Source organism: Rhopilema esculentum, chromosome 15 (assembly GCF_057945365.1).
Source record: "Rhopilema esculentum isolate cy_ngs chromosome 15, ASM5794536v1, whole genome shotgun sequence".
NCBI classification, from domain to species: Eukaryota; Metazoa; Cnidaria; class Scyphozoa; order Rhizostomeae; family Rhizostomatidae; genus Rhopilema; species Rhopilema esculentum.
The window spans coordinates 8,309,809-8,332,713 of NC_142829.1; the positions used below are offsets into that span (position 1 = coordinate 8,309,809).

The 22,905-nt window shown below is 37.1% G+C and overlaps 1 protein-coding gene across 2 annotated transcripts; it reads left to right on the plus strand.

Moving 5' to 3' along the window:
• Positions 1 to 414: 414 nt before the first annotated feature.
• LOC135685151 (solute carrier family 28 member 3) lies at positions 415 to 21,950 on the plus strand. 2 transcript variants are annotated; one of them, XM_065200970.2, is made up of 10 exons: positions 415 to 658; positions 10,180 to 10,601; positions 11,558 to 11,699; positions 13,384 to 13,575; positions 14,212 to 14,373; positions 15,063 to 15,319; positions 16,459 to 16,624; positions 17,233 to 17,412; positions 19,226 to 19,406; positions 19,924 to 21,950. In XM_065200970.2, exons 1-10 carry the CDS (start codon positions 527 to 529, stop codon positions 20,022 to 20,024), a joined length of 1,935 nt encoding a protein of 644 aa, XP_065057042.2. In that variant the 5' UTR covers positions 415 to 526; the 3' UTR covers positions 20,025 to 21,950. The 2 variants fall into 2 exon arrangements, with proteins under 2 accessions (XP_065057042.2, XP_065057044.2); XM_065200972.2 differs by lacking the exon at positions 415 to 658 and adding an exon at positions 3,023 to 4,230.
• Positions 21,951 to 22,905: the final 955 nt, after the last annotated feature.

The window sequence follows — 22,905 nt, forward strand, 5'->3', positions numbered from 1 at the left end:
TAGGAGTCTAATGCAAAGGGTCTTCCACAATATTCTTTCATGGAAACAATTTCTGCATTTTACACACACTCGTCTTTTTCAATTTGTTTTTCGTTTCTTTTTAATTTCCATTAAACCATTTTTTTTATGTATATTATTATGACCTATATAATGACCCATTGATTGCCTTTCGTTGCGCAGGAGCTAATTCTTCTTTGCTTCTTCTTCTTCGTCTTCTTCTTCGTCTTCTTCTTCTTCTTCTTCTTCTTCTTCTTCTTCTTCTTCTGGCTTCCTTTCCGTTAGCCTGGGCCGCCGGTGCGCAGGAGCTAATTAATTTGTAAAAAATGAATCTTATTGAGTTTTCTATTGCCATTGTCTAATTTAAATGGCGGCTGAAAACGATGGTGTAGTGGATCAGAAAAGCTAGTGCGGTTTGCTGCATTTTTGTGTCTGACCTAAACTGATTGTTTCCTTTGAATTTAACTGTATAGAAAACAAAAAAGGAATTCAAAGGTGTTTCTTATGGGAGATAAGTGACCGGCGAAGCATGGACTTAGACACAGTAAATAAGCTCCTGCAACTGCCAGCTGGCTCAGACATGTCGAATTTAGGATACATCCACTCGAATCGCAATTCTGCCAACCTGGAAGATACCTCGAACGTAAAGCAAGAAGAAGAGGTAAAAAAGTTTATTTACAAATCATCCCGTTTGACTAAATACCGTACTTTTTAGTATTACGAAAAAAGGCCTGTAGCCAAAGGACATTGACGGTACAATATCTAGGACCTCGGGAAACACATTCAAAACCAATTTCATTCTGAACTACCATACATTGTCATGCTCGTAAAAAATTACGCTGAAAAGCATGTGTTCCACCGAAAATTCAAGAGAGAACAGTTTATTATTGTGGCATGCTTTATAAACAAGCAAGTAGACCTCGACATTTTGCCATTCCCTTGTTTTAGAAAGGATAACACGAGACCTACCCGGTTACTTCCAGCCCAGTATATTTCCAACCCAGCATGCCTCTATGATGTGAATTACCACGAATTTGAGAAAACCTTTCACTTATTACAATGTTGCTAAAAGTACTACAATAAACAAGGGGCGAAATGACTTAATCGAAGAGGCAATCAAAGGGATAGGCGTGGTTGTGTGAACTTGTAAATACCGATCCCAACATTGCAAAGGAATCACTCTTTTGTTGAGAAGCGAATTAGAGATTTATTTTTGTAAAAGGCGCATTCATTCATTAGTTATTTTCCCCTTTGTAATAGAGAATAGAAATGAGTACGCTCCATTGCACCTCTCCTCTCTGTCCTATGCATTTTGATCACAGTTAGGGCTGGATGCACTCAAAGGCAGTGTTTTGCGCTGTTCATTTTGTTGAATTTCGAGGGTCCGAGAAAGCGTGACAAATTAGAACAACTCATCGTTAAGCGTCCTTTGTTACGAAATGAAATAGAAATTTTGTTCTTTGTTTCGATAAACCAATGAACGGCGCGACGTACTGCCTTTAAATAGGCAAAGGGGTGTGTCGCATGTCTCCTATAAATCCTCTCAAAGATTTGAGAAATTATAGGTTTCTGTGAGCTTAACTGTGTGATCAATGCTTCAACGGGAAAGGGAGAAGTTATATAGCTTTTCCAGTCCCCATTTTGCCATAATATTCTATAAATAAGTTTAAGGGGGTGCATCCATACCCGCAAAATCCTTAAATGTAGCATCTAATCTAACGAGAAATTGTAGAGCAGCGGCAAGAAGGCTGTTGACTTTGCATAACGCTGAGCAGCAGCACTTGCAATGACCACGAGAAGGACAGTCGGCTTTAGATGCACTCTAGCAGACTTCTAATAATATAAAAAATTTCGGTGGTTTAATTTTCAGGCGGGAAAAATTTCGGTCATATTTTTGAAATTTCGGTGGAAAAAAATCTGGAACGCAATCTTGAAAATCTCGAATATTTTGATGTTCTAAACTCTTATGAAGACGTCCTTTTTATTTCATATTTTATAACACATGGAGAAAAATTCATTGGAAGTGCTTATATTTCGTAATATTTTCGACCGCCAATTGCAACAAGTGACTTTAAAATTTGGAAGTTTGGTGAGTTGAAAATTTAGGCGTCCAATTTAAAAACCGCTGAAACGTTAGTAAGAAATAATTCAGAGAAATTATGAAGTGCCAATAGTAGCATCAGCTCAGCCCATAGAGAACTCAAATTTCTTGAATATAGAAGGGCGAAAGAAAATTTTTTTTGATGACAAAGGAAAACCAGAAAATTGATATGTACTGGGTGTAAAGTAATACTAAAACAATATAATGGAAAAGTTGTTTCTGTTATTTTGAAAGTCCATCGGTGGCAAACGAGATTTTTCTAGCGTTTGAAATTTTCAATAAGAAAAAATTTCAGTCTCAAAAAATTTCGGTGAGATTAATTTTCGGCTACCCTGATTCACATGATATTTTCAAGGATGCTTGAGCTGCTAATACATAATCAGCTATTTAAATCTTTAAAATGAAACAAAATTTTATCATGCAATCAAGCAGCTTTTCATAAGTTTATAATCCACTACAACATCGCTTATATGCAACACAGACCTCTGGTTAGAAAACGTAGATCGCAGCTGCGCCTACCTTTTTGTAGATCACGACTATATTTCCGATCTGAAAAAGGCTTTTGACACAGTCGATCATAACATATTGGTTAAGAAATTACGTACAACAGATTTGCTCTTTGAATGGTCCGAATTTAATTTCTAGAGAAGTAGTTTGTGGAATCCCTCAAGGTCCTGTCTAGGCCCCCTTCTTTTGCTACTAACGACGTAACTGGTAAAAAACCTACATCAGGAGCTTTCTCATCTATTTGAGTGGAAGAGGGTTAATAGGCTAAGCCCGAATCCAAAAAACTCAATTTATGGTCATAGAACCTAACTCAAAACAAACAAGTTAAAGCTTCCAGAAGTACTAAAATCAAATATCAATGGGCTCAGACACATTTTGGAAAGCGTGGGGGGGTGGGGTGTCGAGGGGAAAATTCAACGCCCATGGCAAATAATTTTTAAAAACTCTGTTGCAAAAATGTTAGGAACATGGCCCCCAGGCCCTTTCATCAGAGGCCCTGATAACTGCGACATTGAGGGAATTTTCTTCGGCAACATCCTAAGTGAAAACTCTTTTGGGAAGAATAGTCGTCATCTCTACTTTATGACACCACAGGAAGCTGCCACTTCTTTTATGAAATTGTCAGAGCAATGATGCAAAGTATATGAGGAGTGGCGGCCGCACGACCGGTGTGATACTAAAATCTGCGTGGCAATCATGAGTGCGGTTATATGAATTTAAGATCAGGTGTAATGACGTCATACTAATATGGTCATAATATATCATTTCCTGAAATTTTGATAATGTATTCTGAAAAAACAAGGAAAAATTTAGCACCCACAATGAAAGATTTGGAAAAAGCTCTATCGCTTTGTAAATCTATAAATCTACAAGCACGATTACAACAACAAGAGTGTGATCGAACGACAACAAAATAAACATTAAAAGTAAGATTCGGTGAGATCAATATGACGTCCAGAAAAGTTGTTAACCTTCCTCCAGACACAAACATCCCAGAAGGCAAACCTTCCTCACAAAACAATAGAGAGTTGGCGTGGCTGGGGTGTGTCATAGGTGCTTCTTTTGTTTTTCGTGGACCCTCCTCCGGTCAGTGGCCGTGCCACCGTAATGTTTTCCTGTCTCTGGTTTGCAATGGATATAAAGTCCGCGGAATAGTTTCACTGTTGCATGATTTCACAACTCAGGTATTGTCGACGTAAATTTGTTTACACTCGTTAGAATTTTTCCGGCATAGTGTAAACGGAGCTCAGATGGAGCTCGTTACATCTTTCTGTAATTGTAGCCACTTCCTTGAAAGAAAATATCCGTCGTGCTGAGAGCATGGCCAAAGGCTGGCTGAAAGACACTGACACAGAATAGGACAAAGAAGTCTCTGGCAATGAGGTGAATTCACCTCATTGGTCTCTTTATGCGAAGGGCCGCGGCTTGTGCCCGCTGCCGTCAACAATCAACAGTATTTACCCAGGTTTCATTCTCATAGCGTGAGTAGTTCACTCACGTGTATCTGACGATTGAAGTAAGAGAACATGTCAGCTAAGAAAGCATCGTATAATTTGAGAGGCGATGAAGACGATACAGACGAGATAACATCTGCTAAGAAACTAGCTCAAAAAAAGATTTCGGAGGTGAGTTGACAAACTCAAATTTTTTACAGCAAGCATTGGCAGCAGCATGGGAAAGATTGTTTGTATCGGTGTCATTCATTAGACTCTGGCATGGCATGTTATCAAAGTCGTAGATTCGAATCTTTCTCGCAAATCAGCGTTTAATTTGCAAGAAACTTAATCGAATTAATAGGATTTCTTAACTATGGAGCTATATAGTAATGATTTCAAGCGTTAGCGAATTCTTTCTCATTAAGATAAATTCAACTGTGCATTACTGATAACTCAATGGCAACTGATTTGGTGTTTACATCGCTCACATGTTTTGTAAATCGTCCCAGACAGTCAGATCTTTGTTTTATTCCGTTCAGTGTTGTATTCCAGTTTTTCGAGTTTTCATTCTTTCATAAATTTCTGTGTGTCACCGAAAAAAACAGATTTTTATTGATTTGATCAAAGCTCCAATTGAGATTATAATGAGTCTAAAGCAGTAAAGAGTCCCGTGAATAAACACGTTGATCGCTCAAACAAAGTCTCAGAATCTATATTTTTTCATCATTTGAAATATACAGGAAGGTTTTCTTTTAGTTTATATACCACATCCTTCAAATCGTATGACCTTTCCAGGGTTCACGGCACCACACTGAATTCTATCGTTCCATGATGACGTCAATGTGGGGCAATACTGCTTTGGCCCTGTCGCAGAATAGGAAATAGGCAGAAGGGTAACTCTCATCGGTTCCTTTGTTGTTTTTGAAGCCTGAGTCAACAATAAAATTCCTTAATTCCCCCTTAACCTCGATTTTATTAGACGAACTTAGCCATGGCAAATTATCATTCATTAATCAGATATAAACGAATTATGATACATAATTGAATTTGTTCACTATCATGGGGCATTTCGTCTCAAATAAAATTGTCTACTTTCATTCTTTTTTAAAATTTCCCCAACAGATACATGCTAAGCCTCGTATAAGTTAACGCATGCACTAGTTTTTTCAGGCTTCACCTGATAGGCAGGAGTTCCTGATAGGAGGAGGTCCTAATTCCTATTTTGTGGCCCTGTTGTGTTTGCGAAACAAATGTGATTAAGATAGTGTGACGTCACAAAAGGTTATATTCACCTCGCTGATTCAGCTTTGAGAATGCATTTTCATGAGATTTTGTTACCATGGCATCGACAGTTAGCTGTGTTGCAAGCAGGGGTGGACTGGTTCTAAATATAGGGCCCGGGCCAAGTCGTCGAAAATAAAGACTTTTAGTTTTCTAGCTTTTAGTTTATTGTTTTCTAGCTGAAGGACTTTTAGAGGGGGCCTCAGTGATAACAAATGGCGAATAGTATTTAGAGGGGTCACCTTTTTCGATCACTGAGGCTCTGGTACCCAGGGTAGAACTTAATGAAATATATAAGTTATTCAAGAAAATCTTGATATGTAATTTTCCAGTTTAAATATAATAGGGATTGATGTTTTTCCGACCACTGTTTGAGCAGTCCAGGGGCGTAACTTGGCCAGTAGGTTTGGGGGGGGGGGTGAAAAGGGTTTCTGCCCTGCAAAACTGAGTGGTGCCCTGCAGACCTCGTAGCAAAGGTTTGTCTATACTCTATAGGTTACTAGTGAAAGCTTCACCAGTGTACACTGGTCTTTACCAAGGAAAAACTTCTAAGCAATAAAAACAAACTTGAAACTTCATTGCCTATGAAATATCTATTTCTCTACGTGAGCGTAAATTATATGTCAAATTTGATTTTCCTTGATAATAAAGCTTCTATCTCGTGGCATATAATTTTTTGGTGCAGTATATGGGCGAAGCAACGAAATGAGCCCGGGGACTAAGAATAAGTTTAGTGATATAGGAGGACCCGCCATGGTTGGGTCTGACGTGAAGAAAATTTTTGAAATTATACCTTGTAATAGGGCTAAAAAGCATCTATCAGACTAAAATTGAGCAAAACACTATTGTGCTAAAAAACTGATTATTGTTTATTGGGAAAAATAGGGAGGGGCATGTCATGCTAAAACTCTAGTGATAGACGTTGTGGAAAGAAAGAAACGGTAACCTTTCGTTTCAGACTGCACATAGTTGTGAATGACAGAGGAAGATGTTGTTTTGATTGGGAGAATTTTATTTCCTGAACAGAAATGTGCAGTTTCTTGTATCGAGAAGGCCACCCAAAATTAAAACATTGCAATGATACAGAAAGTGATTTACTGAATTAATGCAAATAGAAGAAAAATAATAAAAATATACGTGAAAAAGTTAGTAATTAGATCAAACAAAATCGGCATCTTAACAGTTTACTCTCTTTTTATTTCATGCACTGTTAAAAATTAATAGAAAAAATGATAAAAAAATTCTTATCTTGACCAAAGTGAAGGCCTCCAGCCCCCTATTCCCCCCAGTGACGCCGTGCCTGTCATGAAAATAATTTACAACTTAAATTAATTTATATGGACTCAACCTTGCCCTCATAAACATATGCATCAATCATTGCATCCATTGGCTATGACTTTCGGCAAGACATGCTTTCGCTTTGCAAATAACGGAGCTTTTCCTTAAATACCTGTTTCGTTCTCTGAAATGCAATATCAGGAAGGTAGGTTCATAACAAATATGATATTTTCATTTCAAAATTCCTAAACGGCCCTTTACGAACTTTAGAGGTGAAATTTCTGCGTGGCAACAAAGCTCTTCTTGGCGCCTCTGCGAAATCGACTATTTTTAAGATTGGGGGGGGTGTCGCACCCCCCCGGTATTTTCGCCCCTGGAGCAGTCAGGTTAATTGATTATTTGCGCAACAGCCAAGATGGTAACATCAGTAGCATAGACAGGGCTGACGAAACGTTAATTAAAGTGGGGGATATGTTTAGAATGTTCAGGGGCCTAAATAATGGCCACCACCATGGTTAGGAGTTCTGGCCGAATTCAAGAAATATGACATAATAGGGATGGCCAGAAATGCATCTAGAATACTTGCCACATCAAGTTTGTCGAAAGGAAGATCCTATGCAATGCATGTGAGCTTTCATTTACAATAATTTCCAATGTCCTAATAGTTTTCAATTATAAAAAAGCCAAGATGTTTTTCTCAACTTAGCGACAAGCCCAGCGTTTTCGACACACATAACTTTGAACAAATTTCTAAATGCAATTATAAAAAATCCTGTCTTGTCTATTGAAGACAGTAAATAAAGGTTCTCAGCAAGAAACTTTCAAGAATAACGAGTCATTTCTTTCTTTGTTTGGATATCAATTCGTGTCTACATTTCTATGAGCATAAAGCTTGTAATGCATCTAAGTTTTCCAGTTGTATCTCGTTTCTTTTTCTTGTTTAGTTTACAATGGGAGACATTTCAAGGTGAACTGACACGCAAAACTATTTTTTTATCTAATGTAGAAAACGATATATGGAATCTTAATTTTAAGTTCTCTGTTAATTATTATTGTCCGTTTTGACGCAATTTATGTCATGAAATTATCGTCTAGTGCTCGGCCATTGTTGGCATTTCATGTTACCCAGCGCGTGTGACGTCACAAACACCATGTTTTTATTACTTGAATGCAAATCACGCACAAACACCATGTTTTTGTTACTTGAATGCAAATCACGCACAAATTGGACAGGTAAGTTCATCTTGTTCAGTAACTATTCGAGGAGAATGGTTTGGTGGCTAATTTTGACGCCCAATAACTCGAAAAATGTGTTGAATATTAAAAAACTGACAATGTTTCAGGTATTTATACTCGATATGCTTTCATTTGAGGACAAGTTAATTTTGTGTGTCACTTCACCTCATTCATTTTTATGCAGGCCCGTAGACTGCTAAACTGGACTGAGGGGGGCATGGATAGAAATGTCGCTTTTTCTTTACCTGCCTCACGAAATACTGCGCTTATAAGATCTTCAAACACAGTTTTCGCAAATTTTTGGGAGGGGGCATTGCCTCCTGCCCCCATTGTCTACGGGCCTGTTATTTTGCAAAGTTTGCCAGGGCAAATCTCGCATGGTTTTCGCTACGTCAGCAAATTTTCGAATAAAAAACTAGCACATTCAGACCACGCCAATGGAATTATGCCAAAATTTTTCCGAAGAATTTCATCGAAATTTGGCGAAAGTACCTATGTTTTATGCCTAAGATCTTTGGCTAATCATTCATGTTTTTACCCTGGGTACCAGACTCACTATATATATATTTTATATAGTGAGTCTGGTACCCAGGGTATCATGTTTTATGCTGGTGCAAAGTATGGATGTACTGGAGCAAAAATTTTGTCAGAGCTGAGGGGGTTGAGCCTTTCTGCTGCTTTGATCTATACTTCCAAATCTATTTGCTTAGCATTAAAATAATGTGCCTACCTAGAAATTGAGTCACAAAAATTGTCATTTCCTTACCACCTTAACCTATGATTTAATGAAAACATTTCAACTGAGAGCCTGAAGAGAACATTTGTCAGATTTTGAAACTTCCAGTTAAGTATCGTATCATTGCATTAGGGACAGTGAGCCCCTGGGCCCAGAATTCTCCTTGTTTCCATGGGGCCCAAAATTTTGGCAAATGCTTTTTCAGTACTTAAATATTGCAAAATGATAATTTTATTAATTCTGTATCCACTAATCTTGAGAGAGTCTCGGTGTTGTGGCAACAGAGGAGGGCCCCTACCAAACAATAGACAAAAGAGTTTTCATTCAATAGCAAAATTAAGAGAAAATTACAATAATTTTTGGAGCGCTGTAATAGTGCTAGTTTGGATTTCGTTTGTTTTGCAACTTGTAACCTTAGTTATTTAACACCTTTTGCACATTCGATTGTTTATAATTCCTTTTGTTATCTAATTGCACCTTTAGGTTCATTAATTATTTCATTTGGGATTTTTGTATCTTCATTCAGTTTATCTAATTAATCTTGGGAGTAGTAGCTATGTAGTATTTCAATTAGTTCTTGTTTAGGTTATATTTTGGGCGTGTTATTTTACAGAGTTAGTTAGATTCATGGTTAAGAGCGATAGGGTTGAGGTTTGATATCATGTATGTTTAGGTTCTCAGCGATTAATTAGTGTGGCAAGATGCTTGTAAAAGATCTTGTCGACATTAAGTATGGATTTATAGAATACGTATTTGGATTTTTGGAATCGCGCGTGACGTTTTATTGATTGTGCATTATTATAGTATAGTTTGAGTGGACAGTGCTTGTGGAAGACTGTGCCTGTTATTAAGAGAACGATCGACGTTACGGGACAACCATAGAGAAACATTGTGAAGTTTATAACCTTTCGCGGAAAGATCACATGATCGCAAAAAAGACGTTTGAAACATTATTTATTTATCTCTTTGTCTCAATTCTCATCGAAGGACGATGTCGGTAACGATAGGGTGTATTCGTTTGGCAAAAAACCCTATTACAGCGCCCACCGAGCGATCGCCCTGTAGCGCGACCGGCAAGTCCGCCCCTGGTTGCAAGAACTATAACTACAAAAAATTTCGTCAGATAAATTTTCGGCGGATAAATTTCGTCTAAAAAAAATTTCGGACAACTTTTCAGAATTTGTTTTGACAAAATTTCTTCGAGGATTTCTAACACAAATACCTTGAACGAATGAAAGAAATAGTACAGTTGAGTATAAAAAGACAGATGTGGATTCCTTTGAAATGGTGACAAAAAACAGTTAGAACTATTTTTATCCAACAAAGATAGTTCAAGACCTGACTTTTTCCAAAAATGTTGAGGGTGTGGTCAGGGGCCCTGACCCAAATGTATACCTGTCCTATTCAGTTTTTTAAAGCGATTGATTTGAAATAAAATGTATATAGTTGGCCTCATTATTCCCTTTTTTAGACAAAATTTGAAGTCCTATGAGTTATGTACAATCATTGTATACATAATTATGTACAGTCGTGGTTTCAATGTTGAAATGATACAACACTGATTCATAGTGTATTTTTGAACTTATTGTATCTTTTGTTGCTTTAAGAGTCGAATTGGAGATGTGGAATTGAAAGATTTAAGTAACGGAGAAAAGGGTCATGAAGAGACAGTTGTTAACGTACCTGATAATGGAAATGAAGAAGCACCAGCACATGCATCTGGCATCTGTGCACCTTTGGATAAATACCTATCACTAGTGGAGAATGCATGCAAATCAGTCTATGAGCAAAACACATCAACTGTCAAGTTCATATTTTTCACATTCCTTTTTTGTCTGACTGTTGCATATGTCCTGGCTGCTTGCATAAAGAACTTTGATAAAGCAGTGGACTTGTTTGCTGTGGCTGTTTTTGCCTTGTTCTGTGTTATATACACCTTTGTTAAAAAATATTTTGGACACTGGATTTCAAAGAACATCTTCGATCCTATCATCAGATTTGTGGAACATAGATGGATGTTTTTCAAATGGTTTGTTGCTTTTGCATACCTTTTTATCCCTTGTAACAAAATGTAAGGTAACAAGGCCATAAACAACTTTAAACTTTCATTATTTCAAGGGCAGGTCTGTTCATTTATTTTCTTCAAGGGTGTCAGAGGCAGGGACTGCAGAAGCAAAGGTGTTGAGGGGGTTCATCCCCTTAATAATTTCCAAAATGTAAATTGACAGAAGGAGTAATATTTCTCTTAGTTTTTAGTATGTTTAGCATAGCCCTCTTAAAATTTTTTAGCACTCTTAAACTTTTTAGCCCCCCCCCCCCCCGTCCAACAGGCACCATGATCCCCACTTAGAAGTGTTTAATTCCCTCAGATATATCAGTGCAGGGCCTGCGCCACGAATTTTAAAGTGGGGGGGCTAAGGCTAAAAATGTAGGGGGCCAAGGCTTCTTACCCCTTTTATCGCAGTTTTAAAACTACTTGCTTCGCAAAAAAGTGGGGGGGGGGCATGACCACCCCGGCCCCCCAGTGGCGCGGGCCCTGCAGTGACTTCAACTGAAGCTTCCTTAAACTAGCGTGCCATATATGTATATATGTAATCCCTATAACAATGATATTAATAATGTTAATGAATTATAAAGTTTAGAAAAGGCTATCAATTACTGATATATATGTATTTCTGAAAAGTGCAGAAACCTTTGTCCTCATGCCTCTCTCCTTTTGTCATACCTACAGTCTACAGTAAATTATATCTAGATCAAGATGAATGTGTATTTTAAATACTTTTTATTCCATAAACTAATTTTTTAATGTCGTGGGAGTTTCTGAAGTAGAATGATTACAGGTGGTTGTAAAAATCCCTAATTGCAAAATCATATCTAGTTTCTTTTGTCATGACAGTTTTTCTCACGTTGTTAAAGAGTCATTATAATTCTAGATATAACCATCGATATTTTATTGTTTATTTCAACAATTAAGTGCTTTTTTAGGGGCAGTTTGTTGGTATTTGCAATTTTGCTGGTTCTTTGGATAGCACTGGACACTGTGAAAGTTCCAAGTCGTTTAGTTTCCTGTGTTGGTCTGATAGTGTACATCATTTTGGGCTTCCTATTTTCCAAGCACCGTGCACGGGTAAGCAAATATTTTTGGGTTATATCCTTCCTAACTACCTTTTCAATCAAATCAAGGCATAACCAGAAAATTTAGAGGTATATCCCGTGCATTTTTAAATTTTCCGTTATTACCAAGAAGAGGTCTCGTGCTGCCCAGGGCTTATAATACAAATTATAATACAAAATTGGGAATCAATACATTGGTACTATAGTGGGGGGGGGGGGGGGGGTAACTATTAGAGCCAAGTTGTAATCTTTTATTTCACAGTTAGATTTGTTCTGCGTTCTGGCGTTGAGAAAGATTCTATATTTATAAAAATACAGAAAACTTTTGGTAATGCAAGTCTAGTGGAAGTGAATACGTCTTAGAATTTTTTATTGATCCCCTTTTAAGCAAAGATTTACTTTGTGCCAAATCTTGGTTAAATTGTTGTGTAATATAATGTTTCATGAGACAAAAAGAAAGCTTTCGTTGTAAGTACTTGATACACAGTTTAAGGTAAAGGTGAAGTAGCATGCTTACTGGGAGGTCATAGGCCCTGTTATTAAGGCCAGTATGGCTCACATTGTATTGAAAGTTGAAATCCGAGATTTGTAACCTGATTAGTCTTCTTTAAAGTCTAACAAACAGTTCTCATTGCAGAAGTATTTGAATATAGCAAAATACACAATAATAGCCACACATTTAATCCCCTTTATCGACCTTTGATGGGCTACAGAAAGCTTCTGGGAATTCGACCCTCCCAGTGTCCCAATTACTAATAATCACCTAATTTTGTTGTGGTGGATTTTTATCCCTCTCTTCTCTCATCTTTGTGTGTAGCTGAGGTTTAAATGGGCCGGTTTTTGCAGATCATAACCTTGATGAAATGTCCGTTCTTTGTTGATACGATCGGATTTCTATCTTCTCTTCTCTCATCTCTGTGTGTACCTGAGATTGAATTAGGATTCAGTTTGCAGGTATGCAGATCATAGCCATTAAACAATAGCCTTTTTTATTAGAATTTATTATTAGCATTTCATTGAGGCTGAAATTAAGCGGAGAATAATTCAAGTTCGACCAATGTACACAAATTGGCCAAAAGTTATAAACAAATGAAGAACAAGCTGCGGCTTTGAAGCATTTTATGAAACTACCTTAAAAATTTCATCTCAAAAGTGCGGACGAGGAGGTTTTTGACATCTAGGAGAACTTTTTGGTGTATAACAAAGCATGTCTCACGCACTTCGTTTGCAAATGAGGCGTTAACCCTCTAGGGTACAATAGCAAGCAATGGCACTGCTTACACCTTATACCTAAATAATTAAAAAACAAGTTAAGAACAATCCAACCTCAACTTCATTTGACTGTAGTTTACTTTCATTTTACTTTTTCAATTTAATTTTGATCTTAATGGGCCCCCGTATTTTTTGTTTTGTTGTTTCTATTACAGCTGAGAGTTTGTAAATCTCCATTTTCAAAAAACCTTTAGTTTCAACGGCGCTTTTAAAAACCTAGCCGTTATTTTTGTGGTTTTCTTCGTTTAAATGAAAGCAACTCGAGCAAAATCGTATTAATATCTAGGTATTTTTTTGTGGAAAATGAGTATTGGAAACAGTTGTAAATTCTTTTGATATGTTTTTTCTTTAATTATGTAACTTTCTCTATGTTTTTGTCAACCAAATTAATTTTGCCCACTATATGTAATCTGTTTGCCTATCAGGTGATATGGAGACCGGTTATTTGGGGATTCGGTCTTCAGTTTGTGTTCGGACTACTGATTTTGCGAACCGAACCGGGCCGAGTATTCTTCAAATGGCTTGGCGACCGTGTCTCGATCTTCCTTCAGTTCTCTGATGCTGGTGCAAAATTCATCTTCGGGGATCTCTTCATGAATCATTTCTTTGCATTTAAAGTAAGTTTGCTAATGTTACAGTGACATTTTGTAGCCTTTAACTTCTTTTAAATCCAAATTCGTATTTACTAAAAAAAGCCATAGAGTGTTGCACTTCTCATCCACTTATCACATTGCATTGAATTTTATTTTCATAAGATTTTCAAAAAAAAGGAATAGGAAAAGATTTTTTTCGAAAATAATTTCGGTTCGTTGACCTGTGCCTTTCAGCATAACCAAGATAGAGCAAGCAAGTGCCAAAATTTAAAAAAGGAAGCTTCACAGAAAATAGAAACTGTAACAAGTATAAATGAAGAATCATTGTATTGTGAATTTCTTATTTTCGTTTAAGGCTCTTGCGTAACCGGCATGCTTAGCGGCAGTTGTCCTGAAAACCATTTTAGTAGTACGATTTTAGGCCGGTTTTTTATAATAGTCGCAATTAGTCTTTCAATAGTGTATCAGCACAGAGCTAACACTAGGCTCAAATACCACACACGTGCAGTCTAACATCTCTTGCTCTCTAAGCATTCAGTTTTGGTGTGTTTCAGTTTTAGCAGCCGTGATGTCAACTGCAAATTTGGGTTGACGGGGGTTGAAAATCTCAATTCTCTCTGTTTTGTCTCTCAGCTAATTGTTACTTTTGTTTTGTTGCAGGTGCTCCCGGTCGTTGTGTATTTCAGTGCCTTTGTCTACATGATATACTATTTAGGTATCATGCAGGTTGTTATTAAAAAGATTGCCTGGGTCATGCAGATTTCAATGGGAACCTCAGCAGCTGAATCCCTTAATGCTGCTGGAAACATTTTTATCGGGCAGGTTAGCATTACAGTTGCAGTAGAATATACCGATATCGAATAACCTTGCCATGCTTAAAGCTGTTCTCTGTGGTCAGCTTTATGCCGATAATCATCATATTTGCATTTTGTCTTTGAAGAAAGTTTGTTTAAAGTTATAAGAGCATTCAAAAGGAGAAAAAATGTATGGAACCGAGCAAAAAGAATTTCATATCAGTTCCAGACGGTAACAAAAGGTGTTGTTGCACAATCTTATATTTTGCAATTGTCTAGTGCTCATTTTAAAATCTAGGCTTGTGCTTTCTAGAATAGAAGTAAGCAACATGGCCTTGAGCGTGTATTGCTGCAGAAAACTTTGGCGACCCATGTCAGGAAATGATTTGTTTGAAAGAGAGGATCTACTTTGAGCACAGTTCCATCATATGCTCTTTTAATGTTATTTTAAGCACCATTATTGTCAATATTCTCGTTTATATTTCGGTTTTGGAAAAGTTGCAAGCGCACTTGTAGCATTCATTTTACGTAGGCACAAGCAAAATGTGTCATTTACATAAACGTTTATTTGTGAAGGGACATAAGCTTAGACGAATGATGCCTACCGGAAAAAAGGCCCGTTTTCTAAAAGGAGGCCCTTGAAACATTTACCAGCCTGTATAGCTCTTACACAGGTATGTAGTTCAAATGCATCATCAGTTCTATCTTTGATTGCAGACTGAAGCGCCACTCCTGATTCGACCATTTCTGCCTGACCTAACGAAGTCAGAAATGCACGCAGTGATGACTGGTGGTTTTGCGACTATCGCAGGAAGCGTCCTTGGTGCTTACATCGCGTACGGGGTTTCAGCATCGCATCTCTTGTCGGCATCAGTCATGTCTGCCCCTGCTGCATTAGCAATTTCAAAACTGATGTACCCGGAGACAAAGGTGCCGAAGACAAAGAATGTAGACGACATTCATATTGAAAAAGGGTTTGTATTTTTTACTTTAAGATTTTAGATGGAATTCTAAACTATATAACTAAAGTCTTTTATTCAACGAGCCACGTGAAAATGTGGGAGGACAAATACTATCTAAAAATTTACATGAGACTTGAACTTGTGGTTTAAGCAAAGAAATTGCATTGACTGAATCATGTTGAATGGAATGCGGCAAGATATTTGAAGGAATTATTTCCTAGTTCCTTAAATCCTGGGAGCTTTTGCCAGCTATGAAATACTTCAAAACCCTGAAGCTCTTTAAAGGCTCTTAAATATTGGAAAATCATAGCCTCATCTACTTTTGGTCAAAGAAAAGTCTCGGAAAGTGCTTCTTTATTATTTCCTACCATTTTATTGTTCTTTTGTTCCTTTTTGTCCACCTGATGGCTCCTTGGATTTTCTGATAGCACCCAGCAATAATTTCATTATATTCTAAATAACAACTCGTTATGTACTACAAAGCCTGGTTTTCCAACTCATTTCATTTAAATTTTGCTTAATTACTGTTTCTAAGATATCAGATCAAAGTATAATTCAAATGCGAGAAGAAATATTTTTGTCCAAATTTCGATATTTATATTTTCTTCGGCGGTCTTTTAAGAAATGTCTAGTTTATTTTGTTTTGTTCATTGGCCGCTGATATATTTTCAATCAATGATTGATTAATTGATTTAAATTATGGAACTTTTATATTGCTTTTCGATTAGGCCATCATATGTGCTAGTTTATACTTAAAATTGGCATTCAAGGGCTGGGGCTTATTCGTGGTGAGGGCCAATTAAGAATTATTATCAAGTACTGAGGATGTGGGCTTATGTCAACTGGGCCTATCCAATGGAGATCATTTGAGGATTTTCGGTTTTTTGGTGACTAACTGTTCATTGAAGTAAATTATATGCTTTTCAATCGCCGCTAAATGTATTTTCAAGGTTGGGGCCTATTAGCCATTGTTATTAAAAGGATGGGAGCTTATTTCAAGTGGGCTTATAGAAGTTGGATCAGTTTGAGGGTATACGGTGTTTGGTATCTAACTGTTCATGGGAAGTTTATTACATGTTGTAAGTTGCGTTTATACAGATTGCAAGGAAGCATATTGCAAGGATAACAAACTGTCTTTTTCTGTTCAACAGGAAGGAAAAGAACTTTATTGAGGCCCTCGCTGCTGGAGCATCAATGTCTATTTTGTTGGTTGCCAACATCGCTGTTATGCTTATTGCCTTTTTGGCAATGAAAGAATTTCTCAATGCAATTTTATGCTGGCTAGGAGGAATGTTTGGCAAATGTGTCACATTTGAGGTATGCTGGTACACTTCTTGCACTCCAGTTTTTACACAGCTGTCTACTTGTCGATGATATTCTCCTTAAATTTGCAGTAAATAACTTAGCAAAAAGATATCTGTTTTATTAAAGCCCCCTCTGGAATAAGCCTCCCTTTGGAATAAGCCTCCCTTTCACATCAAGTCTTGAATAACCCCTCCCCTCGGGGGGCTTAATCAAATTATTACGGTATTCGCACTAGCTTTATCAAAAAGTTTTTATAATCTCAATCTTAGATCCTGTTCTAGAGAAACATTATTTTCTTAGGTTTTACTTCAGCCCTGTAGCTTTCCTCCTCACTATAAATCTTCCTTCGTAATTAGTGTGGAAATTATCATTTTTCGTTGTATTTACTTTTTCTGAACTGTAAACACATCACTTGTAAAAAATGTTACAAAATTGTTGGCTTTCAGCCTTGATGTAAAGAGTCCTCCCCTAGGATTCTTTGCTACAGAGATCTTAAGTTCTTTTTCATTTATAGTTTTGATTTTAATGTAGTGCGAAAATATTCCTTAATTTTAGAGTAAGGTACCGTCATTGACATTTTTGTATGTTTTTTAACAATTCTGTTATATTCTTTGTCATAGTTGATTTGTTCATATGTCTTCATGCCCTTTGCATACGTCATGGGCGTTGCATGGGATGACTGCTTTGTGGTAGCTGAATTGTTGGGAATCAAGACATTTGTCAACGAATTCGTAGCATATGAAAAGTTATCTGAATTAATAAAGAATCGAAGACAAAATCTATCGGGCACGAAATTATCGGTATGAAGTTTCTGCATCATTGATACTAGATTTTATGTTTGTTATTTGAAACTTTGCCTCCCTTATAACCAGTGGTGTAGTGCTATCAAATAAACAAATGGGTTCTTGTTCACAATGTTCCAAAAGACAATAGCAACAGTAGAAATTTGGCAATTTTCGGCATTAATATGGGGGTCCCTAGCTCTACACCCCTGATCATGACATCAGCATCTTCGCGATTTCACGTTCTGTTTCTGTAATTGGAGACCTGCAGATTATCGCTGTCTTTATTCGAAATCTCTTCTATTAGATATCAAAGCTAACACTGAAAATGTACCTTCTTCCCTGTAATCAATTTTCCTTACGAACATCGACATTGCCGAAGTTTCAAGACTATTTCCTTGTTGGTTTAGAGAAATAATGTCAATCTGCAAACTTCTATGATATTATCTGAATGAGAATCCTAGAAGCTCATCAATAGAAAGTGAGCTATATCTGAAAAAACGAATAACCAGATAACAAGGAAGGAATATCTCACACATCATTTATTTCATGTCATTAAGTCCTAAAAAACGTATTTACCGTTTGTGATATTGCTAATATATTTTTCAGTGGTAAAATTATGATTTTAATTTTTTTGCTTAAAGTTCCCACTGAAGTCCAAGGAATTTTATTGTCAAAAATATTCGATTTCGACTTTATCTTGTATTTTGATGCAAGTCATTTGCTGAACTCTTTTGCATTGATAACAATCCTGATTTCGAATTCAACTGACAGCATCAGCCTGACAGCGTTCTTTAAACGCGAATGATTTGCACAGCCTCATATGAATTTTTAAAATTCACCTCCCATGTTTTCTTTTTTTAAAAAAAAGTATATCCTTACAGGGGGACCCCGCTGTCAAAAAGATCGTACTTACCTAGAGCTAGGCTGTCCTTGGGTCTTATTTAGTGGTGCATACCGAGATTGCAGGTGAAGTGGTTCTTCATGAGGCTCTTGTCTTAAAAATGTAGTCAGTGATGCTTGGCAATAATGAAGTCTTGTTTAAACGTTGCTCAAAGGACAATGCATTGAAAGCTTTATCTGTTTCAATAGCTGAAAAAGTTTTTAAACACAAGGTGTTCAACCAAAAAAACAGACATCGGGATATTTTCTATATCTTCATTATCTCCATCGGCGAGATTTTCTTAAGCATTTTTTGTTTTTTATATCATTTGAAATTTTAAACTACAACCACAGCTACTCAAATACATGCCACTCACAATAGTGAAGGACGCAAGGTCATCTAGTCTCCATTATGAGTGACATTTACAATTTTCAATTACATCTAAATATGAACACCAAAAAGGGAGAGAAGTAAAAGTAACTAAATCAGGAAAAGTAAGGCACCTCTAGAAAAATTTTCACACATATTTTTTAACATAATTTACATGTTTTAGAGGTAGATCAAGAAAAGAAAAAAAAATAAGAAAAGGATTTGCTGCTGTTGTGTTTTTCAATTAAAAGAATCTCTTAGTGTTTTTGATGAATTGAAGTGAGGCCTCCATAAGAAGTCTATTGGCAAGTACATTTGATTCGGAGCTTTCATAAAGTATTACTTCACAAATTTCCGCTGCGGAGAGGTTTGAAATTTTGAGTCCAGGGACTTCAGAAAGCCGACCAAAGAGCTCGTTCCGCATTGCTTGGAACAAATGGCAGTGCAGGAAAAAGTACTTTAGCATTTGAACTAAAATAAAAGAATTAATGTCTCTCTGGTCCTCGAGCTTTGGGTTGGGTATTGCTGTTATTGATCCATTTTGCTTCTCTTTTGTCAATCTCCGTTTCTGTTTCACAGCTACGTTCAGAAATCATAGCGACTTATGCGCTGTGTGGTTTTGCAAATATTGGCTCGATTGGCGTCCAGATTGGAGGACTCAGTGCTCTCGCTCCACAACGAAGATCTGATCTGGCAAGTGTAGCGGTTCGTGCCATGATCGCAGGAACCATAGCCTGCTTCATGACAGCATGCATTGCAGGTATTTTCTTTAGTGTTTTCTTCGTGTTTAAGTAGATCAACATTTAGGTCACGGATCATTCTCATTCCATGAAACGATGGCTGTTTCATTTGCTACTCTACAAAATTCAAAAATTCTAACATTATGTTTTAATGACGTCACTCTTTAGAAGTCTATAAGGAGGAACAACGCAAAATGAAATTGAGCATTGTAGGCCGAGACGAAATATTTGTCAACTCTACTTTATCTTCAAATTTTGGTTTTTCAAATTAGATTTTGTCAGTGCAGTCGGAACGAAATTCTTATTGAGGGGGGGGCTGCCCATTGTATTGCTCCCCATTTACTACACTTTTATCAAGAAATTACATTAGAGCTTAACAATTGGGAGGGGGGGCTACAGCCTCCCAGCTCTCCCACTTCCGACGGCCCTGCTGTTTATGCTGGATTGGTGACTATCATTTTGGGTTTTTACCCCTTTTCTTCTTTCCCATTAATAGATAAAAGCATTATAATCTAAACCGTTTAAAATGAATTTTAGGTATTTTGTATCAAGATGGGTACGATGACAGTACCATCCCGGTTCTAACGACGATTCTCACGCCAAGAAATTTCACAAACTTCACCACTGCCAGGCCGTGAATCATTTCCATTCAATGAGAAATTTTTAAAGAGAGTGCCAACAATGAATTTATTGGTTCGTATATTGCCGCATTTATGCCAATTGTTTTTATTGATACCGTCATTGTGCTGTGCCGAAGGCTTATAAGTAATAGCATTTCTGCAGTCACATTTTTGATGATCGTATTACGTATTACGATAGTGTTGATATTTTGATATGATTTTATTGATCTTACATTTCTGTATATGATGCATCTATGATTAATTGTTCTTAATATGGTTAAGTATCGAGTTTTATCGGGGAGTAAGTTTCAGCTTGCTATACTCTATACTGCAGTTAAGCCTTGTTTTATATTACATGTAAATATAGCATTTCGTTTTTAGGGTCTATGTATAGTAGTTATAATGCAAGTGAACAGTTTCTGTAATTATGTGGCAGGTCCCTCTTTCTTGTTGTCTAGGAAATTCTTTATCTGAAACTCTGTACTTGTGCTGCTGAGCAGGCAATAAAGGCCCCATCCACACGACTACGTTTTCAAAAAATTGCATTTTCACTTTGATGAAGACGGATAAAAGGATTTCCTTCAACACGCACGTTTTCACATTGTCCATGCTGTCTACATGAAAACGCAAGAATCTGCGCAGGCGCATGTTTTTGCTGAGTTTTTGTTGAATCGTTTGGAAACGATGCGTTTTGAAAAAGTTGCGTTTTTAAACAATTCCACTCTCGAAAGCGTTTTCAAAAATTTGCGTTCTCATTCACAGATTTTTCGTTTTCATGTAGACAGTAAGCTAAAACGCAAAAATAAAGTTGCGTTTTCATTTTAAAACGTGCTCGTGTAGACGGGGCCTAAGCATTGCCGAATCGGCAGTCCGGGAGAGGGTACTTCCTTTATGGCCTGACAGGGGGTCCAGTCAGGGTCAAAGAGGACCAAAGCTAAAATGCTAAAAAATTACCCTCAAATGATAGCATAAGGACGAAAATTATGTCCTTGGTAGCTTCCATTTCTTTGTGCGCGTCTGGTATATCTTTGACAATTTTCTTCGCCAATGACTGTTGTTGCTTCGGGAAAGATAAAATCTTGTTCATTGTCTATAACAATTCACAAGCTTAACTAAGCCGTTGTGTTATTATCGAAACTGGGCCATTTGGTAGCCATTTGGTAAAACCCTCAAATCGACTGGACCACCCTGTCAGGCCTTCACGGGAGTATCCCCCTTGGATCGGCAGTGGATCGAATTCTGGTGCTCCATTGTTTTTACCAAGCGCCCCAAGGTCATGACAGCTAGTTAAATGTAATTCTCTACTACAGATCTGACGAACAACATCAAAACTTGAAATGAAATATCTCTTAAATGTTGGATTGTATATGCATAGTTTTTTGTGATGAAGTTGTGAATTGAAGCCTGATTTCTGTCGAGATGACTGGCCTGGACATTCATTAAAATAGTTTCTAAATGTTCGTCGTAGGTCCCAAGCAGGAACTTTATTTCCATTAGAAAGCAGATCAAAATGTTTCATTTTTAGGCCTCGCGCTCACCTTGCTTGTCAATGAAGACAGATGATTTTGAAAACGCACTTTGAAAATTTTAGCAAAATAAAAACGGGGCAAAATATTATGCATTTATGTGTACGTATTTTTAGAGGAGAGGAAAAAAGCACCCATTGTCGTTTAAATTGTTCCTGTCTCCTTCTTTGGCCTGCGCCATGTGTCCAGGCCATGTTCGCCGTGTCCTGTTCAGGTATAAATGACGAAGTCGTTTAGCGGCTCTAGATATTTTAATGATTTAAATTGCTTACATTCTTAATTATTCAATTGCTTCGTTATTACTATGATTCACCAGGTTAGCCAGTATTTATGATCTATTTAATTGATAGCTATTGTATTTTAATGATTAGATTTTCGTAAACATTGACTTTTATTCATTTACAAAAGAATTTTTCTACTTTCGCATGTTTCTGTTGTTGCCATCTTATCCCAGCCTGTGATGTCAGTTTTTCTGTTGTGTGAGATCATTTTTGGTATGAAATGTTGCCCTGCTCAAAGGCATTTGAGCTTTGAGTGTGAACTCCGATACACTTTTTGGTGAGAAACTCCTAGGCAATTTATTTCCCGGAACCTCTCATAGTGTTCATTAAAGTTACACAGATATCCAAAATTTGCATAATTTGCTAACATTCATATAACTGATTAAACTTTTAACTGATTAAATGGTTAAATGGTTAAATGGTTGACTGATTAACTGATATTTCTCAGAAAATGAATCTAAAAAATTGTTTCCCCAAGAGGCAAGGTTTATTTCTTAAAAGATTTCCCGGAAATGTACCTGGCAGCAGGGCTCTCATTTTCAGCGTGCATTTCTCAGTTTTAGCCTGCGTGCAGACTCTACGGAGGAGAGGATGGAGAAGTAGGAAGAAAAAGAGAATCTAGAGGGAGAGAAAAGCACCCTTCTTTTACCTCCTTCTGCCTCACCTCCTCCACGTAGGTTATTAATTTTAGGCTGAAAATTCCTGAAAAGGATTTGTAACGGAGTGTCCGACTTGGCAACAACAACACCAATAAAACCTCGTGAATTCTCCTCAGTATTCCCTTCAATTTCTCAAACTCCTTTTCTTCTACTCAACTTTACTCTGAATCACTTTTAACTATTATCCGTCACGCCTTAATCTCCTTTTTCCCTCACAGCCTCGTTTACAATATCAATTCACAATACAACATCTTCGCAGCTTTTCCGGTACAAAGAGGCCAATGTCCATTGAAGATACTTATTCCAAGTCAAGTCGGATTTCTCATGAGAATGAAAGTGTTGTCCAATATGAATCAAATCACAAAATGCATATATATATATTGATATTTATAGGCAAATATTTACTTGCTCTTATTCAATGAAAGGTATCATG